Genomic DNA, 24,584 nt, shown 5'->3' on the forward strand with positions numbered 1-24,584 from the left:
ATCAAGAACCATAAGGATGATCATCCAAAAAAAAAAAAAGAATCATGAAGTTGATGTTTGTTTTAGTTTAGAAGTTGGAACCCTAATAACATAAAAACATAATGATTTTTATCCCAGTTTGGGTGTTTTTTCTTCTTTCTTCTTCTCAATTGTATAAAATATTGGCACTACGTTAAAGCACCAATGCAGTGTTCATAATAAAAATGACATATATTTGGCTCTTTTTCTTTTATAAGAAATTATTAATTGTTCACCAGAGAATGTCATATTTCAGTTAAAAAACATAATAGTTCTTTCTCGTTAGAGAGAATATATATATGGGTTGTGCATGCCATGGTTATTATTAAGAATGTAAGTTTATCACCGTAACTACGCTACAATGCCAAAGGTTAGATCCACCACTCATTTTGACATCATGGAATCCAAGGCCTAAAAGACAAAAGAGAACTCCCAATCCGCTAGAACTATCACGGTGGCTCATACCACTCTTAAAAATATAGTTATTAAATGTGTTATTTATTTTTAAATAATAAAATTTAAATTATCAAGGAATTTTTCTAAAATATTAATTAAATATTTGAATAAAGGGATAAGCCTAATATTGTCAAGGATTCCTATTATTACAAAATGAATTAATTAAGCTCCATTATATATATATATATATATTGGGTGAATTACCCTCCACTTCAATTGAGTTGGTAGGAGAAACGATCGACAAGGATCCCAAGGGGGAGTGGCCGTCTGGACATCTCCATCCCTGGAGCTTATCTAGCACCGGATGCCAGGCCCCCCTAGGGTGGGTTGCCATGATGTGCTCGTTTGGACCCCGGATCAAGATGGTTACTTCTCTGTTAAGTCTGTCTTACAAGGGTTGTTACAGCAATGGGACCGAGTCCCTTAGTCCCTTAGTATTGGCTTGTGTGGTTTGGGTATAGAGTTCCTGCGCGTTCATTTATTCTATGGTTAGCAATTAGGGAGCAATTATATACTCTTAATCATATGAATCTGTTTCTTCCATTTCCCAATAGGTGTTTTCTTTGCAGGGCAGAGTCCGAGAGTCACAACCATATATTCTTTGAGTGTTCTTATTCTAGGTAGGTGGGTTCATTTTTCCGTTGTGCAATGAAGTTTGCATGGCCCTGACGTCGATGGGAGATGGGGGTCCTATGGATGGCAGCTGGATGGAAAGGTAAGAATCCTTGGCATATTGCTAATCGTTTCGTTTTGCAGGCGATGATATACTTTTTGTGGTGTGAGCGCAACAATTGATGTTAGTGAGATTCTGAGCGGTCTACAAACTAGTTCGCCCAACAGATACAATGTGTAGTGTGGGCTCAGTTGGTCACCATCCCTTTTTCACATACTCTACAGAGCTGTGCGCTTCGACATGTCCAGCGGCTCCCTGCCAACCAGCACTCTTGACTTAGGTCCATATATTGACGGTTATGGTTCTGAGTGTGTGTTCTTGTATTAGTTTTGGGATCAGTTGATACATGCTTATTCTTCCAGTCCTATGGTTTCTCTCTGTTCACATTGTTAGCTTGGTAGCTCCTCTGTGGCTACCTTTAGGTCTGCTATTTGCTCCTGGTCTTCTCTTTGACCACGATGGCATGCTTTGGAGTGCCTTTTGCCTCATACTGTTGACTTCAAGTTGGAGTTGTTACTTTTTCTATTCCATGTACCTCTTTTGGGTTCTTTTTATATTGTTTTGATCCTATCGTGTATGGATCTTGAGTATCTGTTTCCGCTTATGTGAGTGTGTTCTCTAGGGTATGCCCTAGATTGTGTTCTGTACAGACATTTTAGTTATATTTTTATATATCTCTTTTACTTAAAAAAAAAAATACTTTTTTTAGAAAGGTTCACTTTACCTATAAAATGATTGTTTTTGGTTCATTTTACCCTTGAAACTCTAATATTGTTTGCTTAAATGTACCCTTAAATTAAATTATTTGTAAAATTCAAGGATGAATTTGTGTTAAAAAAAGTTGAGGGTCTTAATTGACCAAAATCAAACTAATTAAACTAATTTTTTTTCTAATAGAAATGAGGGATATCACAAAACCTAAGAACAACAGGAGGATCCGCATGATGTCTGAGACAATCAACAATGCTCATGGCCACTAGGGTTATTGTTTTAATTGGGTAGGTGGATAAATGCAGCTATATAGATCGATCATGTTATACATGAATCTGAATCATAATACATACACATAATTCTAAATGTTAGGGTTTAAAAAGCTTCCCTTGATGTGGTCTTTTCATTCAAGCAATTGCTGGCGTCAGGTAATGATATAAGACACATTAGAAAATAGATATCTGCATTGCCCTTGTTTTTTGCTAAGCTAGGGTCTCAAATGTAGGGTCAATGTGTATGGAAGGAGTCTTAATTTGCTTGCTGAGAGTCTGGCTCTTGATTCATATCTGATGTTTCTTGATTTTTTTTTTTTTATAAATTTATTTTTACTATATATAAAAAATGTAAAACATTTCTAGCAAAAAAAAATTGTAAAAATCTTATCCATCACAATTACATATATAAAAAAAAATTGTTAGTTTTTGAATAAATTAAAATTATATAAAAAAATATGATTTTTTCGTGGCAATACCAATAATATTTTCTTGGTTAAAAATTTTAAGGACAATGATATATATCCTAGCTACTTTGTAATATGAATTTAGTGGTTTTATTAGACAAAATCTCCAATATATCTTAACATACATCGAACATTTTGCATGATACGACTATAATATAATTATTCAAATTTAAATGCATTTTGAATAAAAAGAGTAAGAACAAAATGGGGTAGGAGGAAGCTTTGTCACAAATCAGAATGAATAGGGGGTGTAATTATTATTATTATTATATATTTTATGTCACGGGGATCCACAAAATCAAATCATCAACTGTTGTAAGATGTAACCCCGGTCCACTGATCGTCGACGTTTAATTATGAAGCAAACTGAACTACCTTAGGTTAATTAATGCAGCTGGTTGTGTAATATGTATATATATATAGATATACATGTATGATGGTGATGATGAGGATGATGGGTTTTTAACTTGTGCGTTGTAAGGGCTGGAGGGGAAGAGAGGGAAGGGGTGTGGTAGCCAATAATATTGATTGCTGGCTCAACCGTCACATTCATTTCTGATTTCACCAATCTTATTTGAATTTAATGTTGTTTCTGTTCTGGGATCTTAAATACATACAGCAGCTCCCAGCTCCCAGCTCCGATCCCCCTCTCTGCTCTCTCTCTAGTCTCTACCTCCTCCTTTATACATTATAATATATATATATATGGAGGAAGAATCAACAGGCCAACCAGAGATAGCCAGCTGAAGCTGCCGCAGAAGAGATCCCTCAGCATCTCATCAAATGGCTTTGCTTCGGCAGATGAAGTTCCTCTTCCTCTTTCTTCTCCTTCTGCTCCTCAATCCAGACCCCCCCATTTGCCAAGGTTAAAATATTCCTCTCTCTCTCTCTCTCTATATATATATATATGTATTTATAATATTTATATGTCCAAAACCAAAAGCTTACTATGTTCTGGAGTTCTTCTTTAATTTAGTTTTACGTATTATTACATCTGTTTAGAGTTTACTTAGCTCGTACTTAGTGAATGCAAGTTTCTTGACAATAGAACGTTTTCTTTTTGCTATTTTTGGTTTCTTTTTCCTAACAAAGATCAGTTGGCATCCATCCTCACCATTTTGTGTTTTTTTGCTATCCTTTTTTAAGACATTAATTTTGTGTGCTTATTTTCATGAACCAGACAGTGCAATATTTAGTTAAGTGCAGAGATACTTGCACAAACTACTGTATATAAAAGGCCAGCAGAAGATTTTTGAAAAAAATTAGTAAATGCCTCTTGGAAATAAATTAAAAAAAATATATTGTTAGAGAAAATATGTGACTGATGAGAGGGCAATGAAAATCTACCAAAATTGTGTGGACCACACTTCAAAAATTTTAAATAAATAACACATTAAGGTGGCAACTAACTATATATATTTTGAACATTGCATGCAATTACTAGGCCGCATTCATTCTAGTATATTTTCTGGTAAATTAAATAATGTCACATATTAACACTTCTTTCTTCATTCAGTGTCAATACATGCATTTAGAAAGAAAACACAAAGAAAGTGGCTCATAACTGGGGAAAAAAATAACCACTAGCTAATTAACACATCATTTCTATATCAAATTCCTTAGAACTAGTAAGCAAAAACTCGAGGGGCAAAGTGAGAGATTATGAGTTGCAACATGCAGGTAAACAAACATGGAAAGAGAAGTATCCATTCATCAGAATGGCGAGCTCGTTCTCATCGTCGACATCGACTTTATCGAGCAGCAAGGCCTACGACTACATAATCGTGGGCGGCGGCACGGCCGGCTGCCCACTGGCAGCCACCCTGTCCCGGAACTTCAGCGTGTTGTTGCTGGAGAGAGGGGGTGTGCCGTTCGGGAACGCCAACGTCTCCTTCCTGCGCAACTTCCATATCTCTTTGGCGGACACGTCACAGGACTCTGCCTCTCAGCTTTTCATTTCCACCGACGGAGTATTCAATTCCAGGGCGAGAGTGCTGGGCGGGGGGACTTGCATCAATGCCGGCTTCTACACCAGGGCAAGCTCAAGGTACGTACGTACTTACCTACGTACAACTATAGCTAGTAAACCTTCTAAGAGTCTTGCTATTTTGCTCGAGAACCTAGAGAGAGACTTATCGAGAAGGCTAAAAAATCAAAAATACCCTTCACCAAAATGCAAATTTACCCCTTCCTTACTGCAACCCCCATCACCTCTCTCCCTTTTTTATGGCTGTCACTTCTAACAAGTTCCACCACCTATTACTATCTTCCTCCCACTGCCTCGCTGTCTCGTCTCACCTCGCACTGACCGTCATAGCAATAGGTGGAAAAGATGCAACGACAATCAATGTGGGGTGGCACGAAATGAGGCGACGAGGCAGTGCTAAACGAGGTAACGAGGCGACACAAGAAAGACGACAACTATCAGAAAAGGAGAGAGAGAATGGGAGGTTACAATAGGAAATAGAATAAATTTGCATTTGGGTGAGGTGTTTTTTTTGTCTTTTTGACCGCTCCCAACTGGCTGATTCTCGTCAACTGCATAAAATATCTACTCTAGTACCCTTGTTAAGTGAACTAAACACAGTTCATCTTACAAGGATAAAATAGACATTTCACTCACTCAAACGAGAGAGATTTTTTTTGGGTCTAATAAGCCTTTTTCAATCCTGTTATCTAAATTATTTTGAAAAACTGCAACATTCAATAAGTCATTAATTAATAAGTACGTACGGTCCCTTCACCCTTAATCCCACGAGCAAGTAACTCCAGCAGCTCCAGAACTCTAACCTCCCTTTGAATTGACTCCCACTAGACGACAAATGGGTAGTTGTTGTAGCTTCTTGCATGCATAGTGCTGGTGGGTTTTTATTAATAATATTGCTTTTTGTATGGGACATTTCTCACTCCATCATGCACATTTCATTTCAGTCAAGGTTGAAGAGCATTATTTTAATTTTAATTTTTTACACAATCTTAATGAAAATCAATTATGGTTATTAAATATTAACAATAATTAAAGTAAAAAAAATACATAATATATTGTGTAGATATATAATATGTATGATATTTTTTAAAAATTTTATATTAAAAACAGGAAGAAAAAGTAGTATGGACCTCTAGACCTATTCTAACCCCAATTAGTCTATTTTTCTATTCAAAATCTCTTACGAATTCTAGTCTTTCTTTTCCTTTCTCTCTCCTCCCTGACACGATAATTTTGGTGACAGAGGAGTCTGACAGCTCTCTCTTTCTCTCCTTTCTCTTGCTAGCCAACGACCAGCTCCCTTTCCCTTGCAGGAGCCTCCATTGCCACCACCATAGATCAAGGTTGGTGATTAAAGATTTTTGGACACATCATGGTGGAAATGGAATAAAGTCCATGAATTTTGACTAAGTCTTTTTTCTCTTTCTCCATCCCTTCTTGCGCACTTTGTTTTAAGCTTGATGTCTAAGTTTGAGCCCAAATCTTTAATTCTTTGTTTTAGGTTTGATGTCTAAGTTTGAACCCAAATCTTTAGTTTGAATTTGAACGTTTAGGTTTAAACCAATATGTTGAAGAATAAGATAAAAAGTAAAAGATTCAATTACACTTAAACCCAAGAGATTTTTACATAAAAAACTCCAAAAAGAAAAAACCACAACTGTCGGGACGACAAAGAAAAAATATCACTATGTAATAAAATTTATAACTACAAATCTCAATATTTTCTCTCCAAAGTTCAGTCTCAATTACACTCAATTCTTATCTCTTATTGATCTCTCACAAGTGATTTACACTTTTTGAATAGCAAGTTAAGTATCTTATTTATAGACTAGTTTCTTTTTTCATCGAGGATAATTTTTTCTTGCCTAACAACAATTAATAATTGACTAGTAAATAGAATTAAAGATTAAACAAAAAACCAATCACTACAACAAAAATGATTTGTTGAGGCATTTTTTTTAGGGCATTTTTTAAAAAGTGTCCTCTAAAATACCATTTTAAGGCATAATCTAAAAAAGTACCCCAATACAATAACTTTAATGAGGCACAACAATTAAGTGCCCTATAAAATATCATTTTAAGGCACAATTTAAAGAAATACCCCAATAAAATAACTCTAATAAAGCACAACAATGAAATGCCCTAATAGACAAATATAAGTGTCTTAATAGATAAATCTAATAGGGCAGAATTTTTGAAATGCCCCATTAAAATAATTCTAACAAGATACTCTAATAAAGTGTCCTAATAGACAAATCTTAAGTGTCCCAATAAAATAATTCTAATGAAACTTAGATATACTATAAAATAAACATAGGCACATATATTAATAAGATAATGTGTAGATTAGGTGGTCACGCGTGTGCAAGAAGAAGGAAAGGTTCAGGGTTCGAGCTGAGGGAGAAGTAAGTTAGAGTTAAGAGATGGCCTTGTGGGAGATATGAAAAATAAATTTATAGTGATTTTTGAGACATTTTTAAGTATCGCAACAAACTTAAATTTATAGTTATTTTTGAGGCATTTGTAAGTGCCTCAATACGTTTTTGGGGCACAGTTACATGAGGCATTATTATTAATGCCCAAATAGTTAAAATGCCCCAATAAACTATCTGTTAAGGCATTTTTAAATGCCTCTTAATCCAAAATTTATTGTAGTGAATATTATGAATATGAAATAATCTTTAAGAATATTTAGGATTTCTCACTAAAAATCTTAACAAACCACCACCTCAGCGAGAATTTCTAAAAAAAATATTTGTTCATTCTCCAACAACAACCATGGTTATCTATTACCAATACTCACCATAATCTCAATCACCAAGATCATTGTACCCCACCATTAAAGGTACAACCACTTAGGCACATATCACCTTAAGATTTTCACGGCACAATATCAAAAAGTATCTTATTGAAAAACTATGGTTCGACCCCCATGGTTGGCTTCCTTGGGAGCTCTTTAGCAATCGATATCTTTTTCACCACACACCTTGCATCACTGCTAAGCCAATAACCTTCTGCAAACTTGTGGATCTGCTAGAAGTACCACATTCTCTTTCAGGACGACTTTAGTAGTCTAGTAGGATACCACAAGAATGTATCCATCTTTTTGGAGGACATATTCATTTCCCACAAAATTGAGATACGGACTTCCAACGTCACAATCTTTGGAGCCATTTGCCAGACTTGTTCCATCAGCACAACAATCTTTTTTCACATGACCAGATTGTATGCACTTCCAACAAATCACTTTACCAAATTTTTCAGAGCCTTCAAGAATTGGTTTTCCCTTCAACACCTTGTGTAACCTGCATTGGATCAAGATATCATTGACTTGTATTTGTCACAAGCCAAAATTGATCTGTAATAGCCCGTCTTCTCGAGGCATGTTATGCCTTAGGAAATTTGGTCTATATTTTTATTTTTATTTTTTTTATCTCCAAAATTCCCTAAGACCTTATCTAGTGCTAGACGAGATGTTTACACTAGAAAATAAATACAAAACGGAAACTGAATCGAACCTGCTCATGGCAATGCATATAATAATAACTGGATATGGCATTCATTGCAAAGTTAATACATAAGCGTCTAACGGTAAATACAATGTACATAATTCTTAAACTATTCATATTACAACATAACATGGTACATTTACTCGCTTCTTGACGTCTCGCGTCACTACACATCACCAATCTCGGAATCATCTCTGCAAGTCCCGACTGGAACGTTGAATGTTCCAGGGGCAAACTCAAGTTAGATGATGAACCATCTAAGTAAGGGTACATAATGCCATATCATGAGTGTATGCAATGTCTTTCATCGTAGGTGTCAACTGTACCCTTCATGCTACCTACCATTTTAGCGGCCACCTCTTTTGAAGCCGGGGTGTATGGTGCACCTTTGGTAAGGCAGCGGTGCCAGTTCGTACTCCCTACGGCCTCACATGCGCGTGATCAACAGTATCAATGTGTATTTATGCATTTCATACTCATGTCATTGATGCAGTCTACGTGTTGGTTTCACATCATAGCATGCCAATACGATTAAAGCATTCTCGAAATTAACATTTATAACTGTACTAAGTTCAAAGCGGTACACTTACAATTAAGTTGCCTTGAAAGACGTGTCAGTCTCAAAAATCGTGTCGAGCAGCTACTTCTCGCCCTCAAAGACTCCTAGACATTAAACTTATTTGTCAGCATATCATTTTACTATTTTTTTTCCCATAATTTCTCTTTATTTCTAAATCTTATTTCTTCAAGAATTGCATAAAAATTATCTAGTATTTCATAAAATCCAATTTATCTTCACTAATATCCCTTATATAATATTTCTATCATTCTGGAATTTTCATAGAATTTTTCAACTTAAATTCCTATTTTTCCCTTATTTCCTAATAGTTAAATATATAATTATTATATAATAATTATCTAATCTCTCATTTTATTCAATTTCTCTTCACTAATATTTCTTAAATAATACTTATAACATTCTGAAATTTCCTTGGAATTTTTCTGAATTAAAATCTTATTTTTCTTTATTTCTATAATAGAAAAATCTACTTAAATAATTAATAAATTTAGCATTTCCAGAAAATTCTTCACAAAATAAATCATAAACACATTCCAGATTTAATAAATTTTTTTGCAAAATTTTATCTCTTTTATTTTATTTTTTATTTTTTTTCTTTTATTTCTTTTCTTTTCTTTTCTTTTGGCGGGAACGTGTGGGCCACGCGCCTTCGCCTCACTTGCGGGCGCGTGCGCCCATGCGCCCGACCCCCCTCTCTCACAGTCATCTTCTCTGGCGGCCCTCCTCGCCGCTGGCCGGCGATCCGACCTCGAATCTTGATTTTTCTCATCCTATCCTCTAGATCTTGCTATTATGAACACAATGGAGCAAAAATTAATAAAAAAATGAGATCGAACTTACCCCGAATCGGCCGAATACCCCTCGATTCCGGCGAGTCGCGCATTTTCGACGAAGCTTCGATTCGCCTTCTCTTCTACTCCGTTGGTCACCGAACTTAACAGAAACATTGCCCACGAGACGAAAATCAAAAGCCTACTCCCAAAACCTCTCAACACTGCCCCAATCGACTACTATTAGAAGACAACTTTTGGATGAAATAGGGCTGTCCAGGTGCGGTTATTTATAGCCCAAATCCGACGCAACTCGTCCTATCATGGACGGCCACGCGTCCTAGAGGCCACTCGGGCGTCACTTCGGCCATTTAATGACCCCCCTACCTTGAGATCCGATCGCAGGTGCGGCCATGCTCTGGTCGTGCGCTGCTCTGCAAAATCTGGATTTTTCGGATTTTTTTTTATATACATACATACATATATTACATATATTCATACATATATACATATATACATATATACATACATACATACATACTAAATTATATACATACATGCTATATACATATATATACATACAAAATCTCATTTAACCACCAAATAATTATTTATCTTAACATTCTATAATTTCTTTAGGGTCACATGCTTATTTTATCATTTTACTTTACTTAAATACTTTAATTACATATCATATAAACATAACTTAATTAAACCAATATACTATTTATTTATAATGACTTAGGGCATTACATTCTCTCTTCCTTACAAAAATTTCGTCCTCGAAATTTGATTATTCACTCATTCTAACTATGGGGGTCTTCGAACAGGTACGAATAATTGAGCCTCATGTCTTCCTCTCGCTCCCAAGTTATCTCTTCACTCACCAGGTTTCTCCACAAAACTTGCACCAGGGGAATTAACTTATTCCTTAGAACTTGATCCCTACGATCCAAAATGTTTACTGATTTCTCCATGTACGAAAGATTTTCTTGAATCTCGATAGCCTCAGCTGGCATTACTTAGGAGGGATCGGGCTCATGTTTACTGAGTTGCGACACATGAAACACATTGTGGAGGTTTGACAGGGCCACCGGTAGAGCAAGTCAATAAGCGACTTGTCCAATTTTTTCCATTATATCGTATGGACCTATATACCGGGGGCTTAACTTGCCCTTTTTCTTGTTGCTTTTAGTCACTATTCTCAATGGAGATATCTTTAGGTATACTTTGTCGCCCACTTGGAACTCCAATTTCCTTTTTCTTGTATCTGCATAGGATTTCTAGCGATTCCGAGCTTCCTTAATTCTCTCTTGAATGATTTTTATCTTTTCTGTCATTTTCTGAACTATCTCGAGTCCCAAAATTTGACGTTCACCTACCTCAGTCCAGCATATCAGGGATCTACATTTTCGTCCATACAGGGCTTCATAGGGAGCCATCCTAATGCTGTTGTGGTAGATGTTATTGTAAGTGAATTCTACTAATGGCAAATGCTCCTCCCAGCTACCTAGAAAATCAATAGCACAAGCTCGCAGCATGTCTTCTAGGGTTTGAATAGTTCTTTCCAATTGGCCATCAGTCTGGGGATGATAAGCTGTACTTAGCCTAAGCTGAGTTCCTAAACTTTCTTGCAAACTTCCCCAAAATCTAGAAGTGAACCTTGGGTCGCGGTCTGATACAATGCTTATAGGTACTCCATGTAACCTGACAATCTCGTTTACATACTGTTAAGCTAATTTGCTGATTGGTTGGCTTACTTTCATGGCCAAGAAATGAGCAGACTTAGATAGTCTGTCAACTATCACCCAGATAGCATCATTTTCCTTAGGACTTCTTGGCAATCCAATCACGAAATCCATCGTAATGTGTTCCCATTTCCACTCCGGGATTTCTAACGGTTGCAAACTTTCACCCGGCTTCTGATGCTCAATCTTGATTCTTTGACACGTGTCGCATTGACTTACGTATCTTACCACGCTTTTCTTCATTCCTGGCCACCAATACACAGTCCTCAAGTCTTGGTACATCTTGGTGGCGCCAGGGTGTATCGAGTATCTGGATCGATGGGCTTCTCCCAAAATTACTTGTCGCAATTCCCTCACACGAGGTACATATATTCTACCTTGAAAACGAATGATGTTTTCTCTTACCTCAAATTCTGATTTCTTTGCTCGCCCATGTTCGTCCACCCATGTCTTTATTCGAGAGTCTTCCGAGTAGGCTTGTCGTATCTGATCCATTAATTCTGGTTGCAACGTGAGACTGGCTGCGTAGGTTGAGTTTTCTCGGGAAACTACTCCTACCGTCATCAAGCTGAAAGCTTCAACTAGCTTCCACTCTGCCATCATCATTCCGGCCATACAGGGGGTTTCTTTCCTGTTTAGGGTATCTGCTACAACATTAGATTTATCGGGATGGTATTGAATAATGCAGTCGTAATCTTTTAACAGTTCCATCCATCTCCGTTGCCTCATGTTTAATTCTTTTTGCGAGAAGACGTATTGTAGACTCTTGTGATCAGTAAAAATTTTGAACTTCTCGCCATATAAATAATGCCTCCAAATCTTTAAGGCAAACACCACTGCAAAGAGAAAAACTATGGTCGTCGAGACGACAGAGAAAAAATATCAATATATAATAAAGTTTACACACTACAAGAAAAATAGTTTTTAGTGATGGAATTATTCTGTCGCTAATTTTTTAAATATTTTTTTAATTTAGCAACAGAATTAGCGAAGAAAATCCAGTCAATAAAAAATAAAATAAATAAATAAATAATTAAAATTTAGTGACGAGTCACATCAATCGCAAAAACATAAAAATAAAAATAAATAAAAAATTAAAATTTAGCGACAAGGTCACACCCGTCACTAAAAAATGAAAATAAATTAAATAAAAAATTAAAATTTAGCGACGGGTCACACATATCACTAAAAAATAAAAAATAAATTAATTAATTAAAATTATTTAGCAATGAAAAATTCTGTCCCTAAATACTTAAAAATTTTAAATAAAATTAATATTATTTAGCAATGAAATATTCTGTCCCTAAATAATTAAAAATTAAAATTATTTAGCTACAAAATATTTCATCGCTAAATAATTAAAAAAATAAATTATTTAAGAAATTTAAAATTTAAAATTTAAATTAAAATTATTTAAACAAATATAAATATAACTTTTTTGATACTCTAAAATTACTAAACATTACATTTAAACATATCATAATAATTTTTACTAACATTAATATTAGTAAAAATTAAACTAATAATTTTTTAAACATATTACAAATTAAAATCAAAATAATAACATAATTTTTCACTGCTAATATAATAATTTATAAACTTTTATTTGAATTAATAATGAAATAAAATTAAAATTAATATTCATTTCCCTCTACTAACATTAATATTAAAATTAATATTATTAAATAAGTTTGAGACATTTTAGAGTGTAAATATAATTCTGAAAAATTTGGAAGATAATACTATAAATATATTTTATACACATTAATAAACAAGGAGGCTTCTAGATTGGCTGGTTTGCGCGGGGAACTTGGCCATAAAAAGTTGGGGGTTCGAATCCGACAGAGAGCTTGAGATAATAGCTACGAGTAATATCCCAGCGTTTCCACGTAGCACGCATAAGGAGGAAGGGGTGAACGTGCAGGGAGGCCATGATGTTTGATTTTGCAGGAGCACTAAATTCAGTGACTTAATTATATTCTGTCACTAAATTGCTGATTTCAGCAACGGAAAATATTCCATTGCTAAATATCATCACTAAATTCCCTAAATATCGTTACTAAAATTTAGTGACGGACGGATTTAGTGATGGAATTTTTCATTAGTAAATGCTGAATTTTTGTAGTGACAACTATAAAACTAAATTCAAGTTCCAATTACATCAAATCCATATCTCTCACTTGTCTCTCATAAGTGATTTGCACTTCTTAATAGCAAGTCAATCATCTTATTTATAGGCTATTTTCCTTGTTCACCAAAGCTAATGTTTCATTCTTTAATAACAATTAACAACTCACTAGTAAATAGGATTACACACTAAATAGAAAATCATATATTAAGAATAGAAAATAATCTTCAAGAATAATTAGAATTTCGGCTGAAAATCCAACACTAACCTAACTAGAGATCTTGGTTGTTTCAATCTTTGGGTTCAGTGTCATTTCTAACCTAAATTCTCCCTCTCCCTCTCTCTCTCTTGTTGATGGTCAACCTCTCCCTCTCTCTCTTGTTGATGGTCGACGAAGGGGAAGAAACTGATCATTGACCCTGATGGTATTTATAATTTTTTTATTTTTATGTGATTTTAGAAAAGAGTATAGAAAAAGGAAGCTATTTTAGAATTTTCTTATAAAATTAATTATTGTTAATTAACAGTAGAGGAGTATGTGGTGCCCACAAACTAACCTCAATGGAGATAAGTGGCATTTTAAAAAATTCAAGAATCAATGCAATTTAAGGAAATCTCAACAATTATAGGTAATTAAGATTTATAATAATCAATGCAATTTTAAAAACCTAAGCAATTATACGTGAAATTTACCCTAAAAAATGATTCCTTATCCATATGCATATATATTCTTATCACTCCCCTTAGTTCAATATTAAGGCTTGAACTAAATCGTACCCTAAAACCTAAGCAAAGGTGTCAACGTGAGAGAAGCTGATATTTGGTTGAATGAATTTAATTTGATGATCAGTGACGTTAGAAAGGCAGGGTGGGATCCCAAATTGGTGAAGGAATCGTACCCCTGGATCGAAAACCAAATCGTTCATCGCCCCAAGCTCGTGCCCTGGCAGATCGCCGTCCGAGACGCCCTTCTCGAAGTCGGCGTCTCGCCCTTCAACGGTTTCACCTACGATCACCTCTACGGTACCAAGGTCGGCGGCACCATCTTCGACAGGTTCGGCCGCCGCCACACGGCCGCCGAGCTTCTCGCCTCCTCCAACCCCCAAAATCTCGACGTTCTCATCCATGCCACTGTTCAAAAAATCGTCTTTGACACCACAGGTACGTATTCATCCGTACTCATTGTTTTGAGTCCTGGGCGTGTTTCTTCCAACAGATGATATTTCTGGCTCTTCCGCGCAGGGAAGAAACCGAGGGCGGTGGGAGTGATCTTCAGGGACGAAAACGGGAAGCGACATCGAGCTTCTCTGGGGAACAGGCGGCGGAGCGAAATCATAGCGTCGTGCGGAGCAATCGGCAGCCCGCAGCTGCTGATGCTTAGCGGAATTGGGCCCAAAGAAGAGCTTCGGAAGTTGAACATATCGGTGTTGGTGGACAATGAATTCGTTGGAAAAGGCATGTCCGACAACCCCATGAACACTGTTTTCGTTCCGACCAAGAATCCGGTGGAGCAGTCGTTGATACAGACTGTGGGAATCACCAAGAAGGGCGTCTACATTGAGGCCAGCAGTGGGTTCGGCCAGTCCCAGGACAGCATTCGGTGCAACCATGGAATTGCGTCGGCGGAGGTGAGTCTCAGCTCACTAGTAGTAATTTAATTAATTGTTTCCCTTTCCTGGAAAATGTGATAGAAAAACGAGGAAAGTGGTATTATATTATCCACTGTTTTCCAACACATAATAACGTACATGAATTAATTCCCCATGTCGTGTGCAAAAGTTAATAGGAAAATGTTTCGTCAGCCAAGGTTCGTGTGAAGCTTATGTACATGAAATTGTCATTCTACTTGTTAGTTCAAATATCAGAATCCAAATCCCACGTAACAGGAGAATGATTTAATCTTCTTCTAAATCCCACGTAATCAATGGGATGAAATCTTGATATCTCGTGCTGTCTGTCATTTGGAAACAATCACAGATTGGGCAGCTCTCCACCATTCCCCCAAAGCATAGAACCCGAGAAGCCATGCAAGCCTACGCCAGAAGCAAGCGAGAGCTTCCCCACGAAGCGTTCAAGGGAGGCTTCATTCTGGAGAAGATCGCCAACCCCTTGTCGAAAGGCCAGCTCCGCCTCCTCAACACCGACGCCGCCGACAACCCCGCCGTCACCTTCAACTACTTCAGCCACCCCCACGACCTCCGGCGATGCGTCGACGGCATCCGCATCATGGAGAAGCTCGTAGCCTCGACCCACTTCACCAACTTTACCCGCTGCGGCAAACACTGCGTGGAGAAGCTACTGAACATGAGCGTGAAGGCCACCGTTAATCTGATGCCAAAACACACGAACGATACGAGGTCGCTTGAGCAGTTTTGCAGAGACACGGTGATCACGATCTGGCACTACCATGGGGGTTGCCATGTGGGAAAGGTGGTGAACGGGGAGTACAAGGTTCATGGCGTCCATGGGCTTCGCGTCATTGACGGCTCCACCTTCACTCAGTCGCCGGGCACTAATCCTCAAGCCACCGTTATGATGATGGGCAGGTAAGTCTTGAATCATTAGGTTAATTTGGCCATCTTTTATATATAATTAGGCATACGTTATATGTGGTTTATATTTTCAGTGTTTCAATTTTTATTTTTTATTTTTTAAAATGATTCCCATTTTAATTTGACAATTTCTTTGCAAGAGGACTGTTTAGAATATAAGTTATAAGAACCAAAAATACTATTATTATACAAGAGGAGAATATTTATAAAAATGATTTAAACCAAGTTTGTTAGTCAAGGAGTACCTATGTGTAGACTGACTAAGTTTTGCCTCTTATCACCTCACTCATGAGGTTAGACTCAATGGAGTTAATTACTTAATAGCACTTCATGTTAGGCTGCTTCAATGACAACATCATAAGCTCTCACTCATGAGCAGAGAATGTTTATAAATGTACCAAGTTATAGGAACTAGATATACCATTAGTAAACGAGAAGAGAATGTTTATGAAAAATTATAAGCTCCTTTAATTTACCACTTAATTGATAATGATGGAGAACCACCAAACCCCAAAGGAAAAGATAAAAAATAAAGCTGCTAACATACCTTGAAAACGAGATCTCTCAAACAAACAAATTAATGCTTCAATAGCACTGGTAGGTAATAATTTAAATTTTGTTTTGTATATGAAATATGGAGATGCAGGTACATGGGAGTAAAGATTTTGCGAGAGAGGCTGGGAAGATTAGCTGGTATATAAGAGATTCTCAAAAGGCCGGGCGGAAACGGAAATGGAATTGTCTCGATTGGCTCAAGCTGCAGCGGTCGAACCCTCATCTCTCCCTTCCATCCATCTGTTTATTAATGTTTTCCATGCAGTACTTTGTCTCAAGTGCTCGACTCCTCTGCATTCTCTGTTCTCGTTTTCGCTCTGGCGTTTGGTAGCCTGGAAAATCAATCATGTGTAGAAAATGTTTAATCACAACTGTTTCTTCGATGAGCATTAATGTTTGTTCTACCCCCTTTTCCCCACCCTCTTCTCAAAGTTCAAAGTTGGCTCTTAATCCAACTCCCAAACACGTATGATGTAACGTGCACTTACACAATACACACACACACACATAAATATTGAAACTTAATTTCACTAAATAAGGTGGGCTAAACAAATTACAGTCCTATCTTGTCTTGTAAATAATAGTGATTTAATGTCTTTAACATTTTGTATCATACGAAAAAGTTGCATCTTTTAGCAGCCGGATCAAAACCAAGCAATGTATAAGCACAACATTTGGGATTTTTAACAGATATAACTTAACAGCATTTGAATGTCAAGCCATAACCACTGGTGGTGTAGGTAATGACAATGACAATGAGAATGATCCGAACACAAGCCCTATCTAGCCTCTAGCCAACTGAATGAATGCTCGCAGTTTCAAAGCTGGCGCACCGTCGAACTGCTTGAACCACATTTAAAGTCTGGCCGACCAACAGAGTTAACTGCAAGCCCGGGACCAGGAGATTCTAGCTCAAATAGGACCTGAGAAAAATGAACAAAATGTTATCAAATTCAAATATCCAGTGAAACGCGAAATTCTAGAGATAAGCTGTTGGACATCTAATCTTGAACAAACGGTGAAAGAATCCTGTGGGCTGCAGATAATCTGACTGAGAAATGAGAACGGCAACTGTGTTTCAGGAGCAACCTCAGCATATGCACCACAGTACTACTTAAGAGAAGGGGTTTAATGTTTCAGTTGTACACAAATATTTCATCTCTAATCCAATCTAGTAATCATGTTTTGCATTAGGTTTTTTTTGAGAGAGTCCATCTCCAAATACAAGGTACCTTGGGCTAATTTTCTTGAGGAAAATATAGACAAATGGATGGAACATTACTTAGGCATTGATCTTCTAAGCCTCTCTAAGTTGTGTTCGATGTTAGTCCAGAAGATGCGCACTTCAACAAAGTTTAACTTAACAAGATATAAACTACCCTTCAAATTAAGAACTTAAAGATTTTCTTTAATATAGACATGCAACAAATTTCCCATGTAACTGTAAACTCAACGCACAACAGAGAATATGGCATTTTGCATAGCCTACCACAACATTTTCTCCGGGGCGAAGGATTGGAGCGGGAACATATAGGTTGCATTGTGGCCCAAATGACTGAAAAATAGCAATTAAAAATGTTTACGGGAAAAGGTTAAGGAAATGAGAATGAAAATAAATAAACAAAAAGAACTTTCTTACTGGCCAATATCTTCCAATATTAAATTCATTGACAAATGCAATCCCTTTACCCCAGCCCCTGAACGATATGAATGTGTCTTTAAGCTGGCTCAGATTATTAACCGTAAAGCAACCAGCATAGAATGCTGGTTCTATTGGAGCTTTTTCTGCACAGATGCACATAACACACAGACAGATAAAAGCTGATTACAATCAGGTGTCTTCCATCAATTATCAAACAAAACTATATCCTATCTATCTATATATATATATATATAACTAGCAAATCAGGTAAATAGGAGCATGAATCGGAAACTTAACTTGGTTTGAGAGAGAGAGAGAGAGAGAGAGAGAGAGAGAGTTCAACCGGATGGGGCATGATAAGGAAAAGAAAAAGGAATTGCAAGATAAATTATACTGAACTCTTCATAAATCATTTCTTTCTACTGAAAGTTAATTAAGAACGTACTAGAACTGGTTTTCAAACTTCTTTGGGCAGCAGATGTGATGATATTAGAATACGCAGTCCGAATAATAGGATTTGCTTTCAGCTCTTCACCTAAGTTCTGAAAAGGAACTGAGAACGTTTTCCACCCATGCAGAATTTCTCCATCCAAATACACAGAAGACAAGATGCCCTGCAAAGAAAAAGAAGAAAGGCAGATTATTTTTTTTTTTTATCAAATGTAAATATATATATATAAAGATCAAAATGTACAATATACACCGGGCATCTCGGGATGACAGAGGCAACAAAACTAAAGCTTCTGAAGAAGAGTCTCATACTGGATCAAAACATGGGAATACAAAGAAAACATAGCTTTGTATACAAAAGTTTTAATCCTATATGAAATACTCTCACTATAAGGCTTTAAATTATCAAAAACGCTCCGATTTCTAGCAACCCAAATGTGATAGACCGTGGCTGGCAAAGCCATCTTTTTAACACGACTTTGCCAAGAAGACCCTCTGGCTTGCCTCTAAATACGCTTTTAACGCCCTTGACAGTGTTGGCATTGTGCGGGAAAGGCCTAGCCAAGCCCTGATCGAGCTCCAAATGTTCAAACTAACATGGCATTGAAAGAAAAGATGTCTCAAAGACTCTTCAGTTGTGCCACACATAGGGCATGTCCGATCGATATTAAGAAACGAAAGCCTGTCCTTCGTGAGAATTTTTGCCTTGGCACACAACCACAAAATGAAAGCTTGCTTAAGGATCAGGTTGGACTTCCACACCACTGAGAACCATCTGACTCTCTGACCCTTAGGCCTGAAATAATCATACTCTGTCTTAGACCTAAAGGCCCCGTTCTCACTCCAACCCGATATAATGGCCACAACGCCATCGGGGGTTCCTCCATCCTATAATAAAGAGTCCCTGATACACAATAATTTTTTGAATAAGGATGAATCATCCTCTCTGCGCTCCCTTTCCCAAATGGACACTGTCCCTAAGTACTGGTGGCCAATCCATTTAACCCATAGAGAATCCTTCTTGGAGTGAATGTTCCATAAGATCTTGGATAACAACCCAGTGTTCCAGCTTTTGAGATCTCTAAGGCCAAGGCCTCCTTCAGTCTTCGACATACACAGACCTCCAAGAAACTAATGAAAACTTAGAGTTCCATAAGAAAAGCCTACATAGACGGACAATGTTATCAATCACCGCACCAGGGACATTGAGAATTGAAAGCCAATAACATTCAGTCCCTTGTAGAACAGCCTGGATGAGCTCAGATCTCCAAGCATATGATAAAGAAGAAGCTGTCCATGAACCGATACAATCCGAAATTTTATCAATAAGAGGCGCATAAAAGCTCACTCTAAGCTTCTGAGCCGCAATAGGAAGCCCCAGATACCAGAAGGGCATGCTGCCTCTTTGAAAACCCGTAATGCTGAGGATATCCTGCAAATCCTCCCCCTGTAACCCTACAGTAAAAACGCTAGACTTCCCCATATTTGCAGACAGACCCAAAGCAGCAGCAAAATCTGTAAGGCAATCCATGAGCATTGAAACAGAAATGGGATCCCCCCTTGACATGAGCATAATATCATCAGCAAAAATGAGGTGAGGAATACAAAGTTTGTTGCACTTGGGATGGAAGTTAAAATCAGGCTGCTTGGCAACAAAATTCAAAGCTCTTGAGAAGTATTCCATGCATAACACAAAAATAAAGGGAGATATTGGGTCTCCTTGCCTCACACCCCTCGCCCCCTTGAAAAAGCCACACAAGGCACCATTGACCACAATCAATTATGAAGGGGACGTTATGCACTCCATGACCCAACCAACAAACCGAGAATGAAATCCAAGGCCCAGCAAAATCTGCCTAATAAAACTCCAATTTACCGAATCATATGCCTTGCTTAAATCCACTTTAAGTAAGCATCTAGGAGAGATTCTCTTGCGGCCATACTTTCTCAATAATTCTTGAACCAGGTGGACATTATCTGCTATGCTCCTACCTTTAACAAAAGGGGCTCAAAAGGGGCTTGAGCCTGGTCAATAATCGACCCAAGAACAGGAACCATCCTGGCCGCCAAAATCTTAGATATGACCTTATACAACACATTGCAACAAGAGATAGGCCTATAATCAGTCACAACCGATGCATGGGAATTTTTAGGAATGAGCACAACAGCCATATGATTAATCTGTTTTTAAAGCGAGCCCGAGCTAAAGAATTCCTTAACTGCTTGGCAAAATTGATTTTCCATAACATTCCAAGCTTTCTTGAAAAAACATGAAGAGTATCCATCTGGCCCAGGGACCTTGTCATCCCCAATATCAAAGAGGGCCAACTTGATTTCCTGATCCGAGGGATCATTAATCATCCTATCTGCTTGCATTTGGGACAACATAGGACCATAACACAGGATGTCCATGGAAACAAGCTCACACGGGGAGGAAGAACCCAGTAAGCCCTTAAAGTACCTAACGAACTCCTCAGCAACCTGCTCCGAGGAAGAAGTGGCCTCCCCATCGGCTTTTAAAACCATAGGAATGAAATTGCGCCTGGCATTCCTCTTCACAATATCATGAAAGAACTTAGTGCTCCTATCACTAAGCCTCATATAATCACATTTGGCTTTCTGCCAGTAGAACATTCTTTCAGCATCCAAGAGAAGAAAGACCCTCTTACGCAGACTAACCACTTTCCTCTGAGCTTCACTATCATGTGGCCAGTTTTGAACAACTAGCTGAGCCTCCTCAAGATCCTTTTTAGCCATCTCAGCCCTCACGAAAATGTGACTAAAATGCTTAACATTCAGCATTTTAAGAGGACCCTTAAGCTGTTTCAGCTTCATGCAGAAAGTGAACTGGCTTGAACCATGTAAATTGCCTTCCCAACACTCATGAACAATGGGCAAAAACTGATTGTGCTCGGACCACATATTAAAGAACTTAAAGGAACTTCTGGGAATACTCCTCTGTTGAAAAAGAGAAACCACAGCAAGGGAGTGATCCGATAAGCAACCTGATGGCAAGAACGTGGTCTGGCCTTCAAACCCCTGAATACGCCAACAATTGTTGATGAGCACCCTATCAAGCTTGGAGCACACTGAATTGTTTGTCCAAGTAAAGAAACAGCCTGAGGAAGTCATGTCCGATAAACCATCCAAAGGACAGCACTCCAAAAAATCTTTAATCTCATAAAAATTTACTACACATCCATTAATCTTCTCATTGTCCTTCAACACTGAATTAAAATCCCCTAAAAGCATCCAGGGCCCCTCATAATGCTGAGCAAAGTCAGAAAGATTACAACAAAGTTGCCTCCTGGTTGTGATTGTATGAAAAACATACACATAACTTAGATGAAAAACAACTGAAGAAATCTTACATTTAACCTTGCAATGAATGACCTGAGGCATAATCTCCATGGGAGTGACCTCCACAGTCAAAGGGTTCCAAAGAATCAAAATCCACCCGCCCCATGCAAATCAAAATTATTAGCCTGCTCCCAATCCTTAAACTTGAATATGAGAACTCGTGAAAGCTTCTCATGGTTGAGCTTGGTTTCCAACACACCCATAATGTCCACATGATGTATCTTCAAGAAACTTTGCAGCCCTATTTGCTTCAGGGGCATATTCAAACCCCTGATGTTCCAGCTGGAGATCTTCATGGTGGTGAAGGAAGGGTTTGACCGCCCTTCATTCTGTTAAATTTGATTGGTGGAAGATCTTGCCTCTGTGCATGACTCTTTTTGGCATTCTCTACATGGGGTTTGCTTCCAATCATCTTCTTGGATGCAGGTGACTTGTTGCTCCCTCCCACCTCCTTCATCATCATCAACCTTCTTGTACCTCTTGTAGGTGACCATCTAGAAAGGCCCCTCTTTGTCTAGGACAGGGGCAATCACACATGGCTGAACATCAGCGGATACCTTTTGCTTCCCATCCCTTAAACGAACCACCTTTCCAGGCTGTTTGTTGGGCTCTGGCTCACAACCCTTTTGGTTTTGATGCTCCACCACAGGCCTCATCATCATTAACCCTTCCGAGAACCCTCATTAATAACATGGTCCGACATCTTCTCCTTCTCCTGTGGCACCTGCTCCTTGCTTTTACATGAATCCTTTGAGTGACCCAACACTCTGCATTCCACACAAAATTTAGGTTCAAACTCATAGATTACACGCTAGTCTCTGTATTTTCCCATAGGGAGATTAATCCGAACATTTCAAGTTAGCTCTCTTGTTGCATCAACTTCCACCAGCACTCTCACGAATGAAATTCTCTCTAGTGTGGCCGTCATTTTATCCGTGGCAATAGGATTGCCCACCTTAGACACAATTTTACCCAAAGCATTCAAATGCCAACATTCAATTGGCAGCCCAGGGAGGTTAATCCACACTGGAACTGAACAAAAGCTATCTACTCCAAACTCAAAACAATTCGGCATGATCTTAAGCATAAGAGGTCTACTGAATACAAAATATGACCCACCTTTGAGAACTTGATCCCTGGCATCATCATTTGCAAATTTGAAAATAAGCCAACCACTAGCATGAGGAAGGTATTGATACTTGACATTCCAACTTCCACACAGTTTCATAAAAGCCGCTCTTCCTGGAAATTTTCCAGCAAAGTACCCCACCAAAGCAGACCCCCGAGTCTCTTGAACAACGTAGACATCCTTAGCCCCAAGGGTCACCTGCTGCTGATCATCTTCAAACCTTTTCAACGTATGTCCCTGGTCGAGCTTCTTGTTATCCTTAAAAAGACCCACCCATGGAGCCATCTTAGCGGCCTTCTCCACATTTTCAGCTTCCTGAACATTATCAGCCATCGGAGCAGGGGAAGGCACAGAAATAGGGTAACCAGAGGAGCCTGGGTCGGAACTTCCTCCGCTAGATGATGGTTGCCTAATAGGGAAGATTCATTGGATGGGTTTCGGAGCTCCTCATTGGACCGCCCTAGGCCCACCTTGTCTTTTGGAGGAACTCCGACTGCGGCTAAATCTGGGGCAATTTCCATCGCCTTCTCCGTTTGAGAAACCAGAGGCTCATTAAGCTCCTTGTCCTTCCCAGACGCCCGAGCCCCCAACGGAACGATGTCCGCCGGCTTAATCCCAAACGCTTTAAAGACATCTTTAGCTGATGACCCAACCGCCTTAGCTGTTTCCTTTACCTTCTTCCTACCCATCCGGAGAGATGGGTAATATCAATGAAGCAGTCCAGCACCAGGAAGCTCGATACCACCGCTACCTAGCACCGCACGATAGCAAGCAAGGTCTGACTAAACTAACGCCTCGTACCAGGTCGCAAGAGAGCGTAGGGCGAGGAGAAACCCACAAAACCAGTCGTGAGCTTGGGCGCAAGCCTCCGCTTCCACAGACTGCAACCAGCGCTTAGGCGAGACAACTGGAATTTGAATTTTGACAGAAAAATCAGTGCTTCCAGACTTGGAAATCGTCAACACAACCACCTTGACCAAAATCTTACAGAAACGAGGCCATCAGAACAATCCGATCATCAAACCCAGGAGTGTCCATACACACGGAACCTGCATATGGTTGAGAGCTTCTCTCTCTAAAACACTGGGTGACCCCATCAAGCTTTTTAGAAAGGCAAATTATTCATAGCGAAGCAATAGGGATACATATTTTTGGAAAAGGAAAATTAAAAGCTCAGCATCTTAACAAACTAACAAAAGCAACAGAACTGTAGTGCTCAATTATGCAAAAACAAAAAGACAAGACAACATCAATAAGAGTGCATATGGGTCATTTACCCATGGAATAGATTGAGACTCCAAGATATTCAAAGCAGATTCACATAGGGTGGAGGGCAAACAGAAAAGGGTCTATTAGGAGGACGACCCATAAAAGATGAGCATATGAAATCAGGAGATCATACTTCATCATACAGATCCGGGGAGAATTGAGCTCTAAGTGATTGCCCCCAAAGGGGGCGCAAAAGGGGCCTTATCAGAAGGCATCATCTATTCACACCACACCTTCACATCAGAAGATCCTAAGGAAATGAAGTATAATCTGTAGCAGTCTAGGTTTCTTTCATTGAGGAGTAAAGA

General features: G+C 38.4%; 2 protein-coding genes across 3 annotated transcripts in view; one reads left to right on the forward strand and one right to left on the reverse strand.

Moving 5' to 3' along the window:
* The first annotated feature begins 3,058 nt into the window (after nt 1-3,058).
* LOC127791189 (protein HOTHEAD-like) lies at nt 3,059-16,776 on the forward strand. The gene is made up of 6 exons (XM_052321025.1): nt 3,059-3,462; nt 4,278-4,644; nt 14,170-14,480; nt 14,562-14,947; nt 15,297-15,865; nt 16,518-16,776. Exons 1-6 carry the CDS (start codon nt 3,381-3,383, stop codon nt 16,570-16,572), a joined length of 1,770 nt encoding a protein of 589 aa, XP_052176985.1. The 5' UTR covers nt 3,059-3,380; the 3' UTR covers nt 16,573-16,776.
* Nucleotides 16,777-16,973: 197 nt separating this feature from the next.
* Nucleotides 16,974-24,584, reverse strand: part of LOC127791188 (beta-galactosidase 17) — an 82,797-nt gene continuing 75,186 nt past the window's right edge. Inside the window, exons 16-19 of one of the 2 annotated variants that reach the window (XM_052321024.1) lie at nt 18,604-18,682; nt 18,066-18,211; nt 17,916-17,981; nt 16,974-17,349 (exon numbers count right to left, since the gene is read on the reverse strand). In XM_052321024.1, the coding sequence (XP_052176984.1) occupies nt 17,245-17,349; nt 17,916-17,981; nt 18,066-18,211; nt 18,604-18,682 (396 nt within the window). In that variant the 3' untranslated portion in view covers nt 16,974-17,244. Of the gene's footprint in view, nt 17,350-17,915; nt 17,982-18,065; nt 18,212-18,513; nt 18,683-24,584 lie in introns of both variants that reach the window. The other variant, XM_052321023.1, reaches the window with a different exon arrangement.

This window comes from Diospyros lotus, chromosome 14 (genome assembly GCF_014633365.1).
Source record: "Diospyros lotus cultivar Yz01 chromosome 14, ASM1463336v1, whole genome shotgun sequence".
Classification (NCBI taxonomy): domain Eukaryota; kingdom Viridiplantae; phylum Streptophyta; class Magnoliopsida; order Ericales; family Ebenaceae; genus Diospyros; species Diospyros lotus.

Coding starts and splice junctions, on each gene's coding strand:
- LOC127791189 (XM_052321025.1), top strand. CDS start 3,381: ATGGCTTTGCTTCGGCAGATGAAGTTCCTCTTCCTCTTTCTTCTCCTT. Junction 3,463..4,277: donor AGACCCCCCCATTTGCCAAG/GTTAAAATATTC, acceptor TGCAACATGCAG/GTAAACAAACATGGAAAGAG. Junction 4,645..14,169: donor TACACCAGGGCAAGCTCAAG/GTACGTACGTAC, acceptor TTTGATGATCAG/TGACGTTAGAAAGGCAGGGT.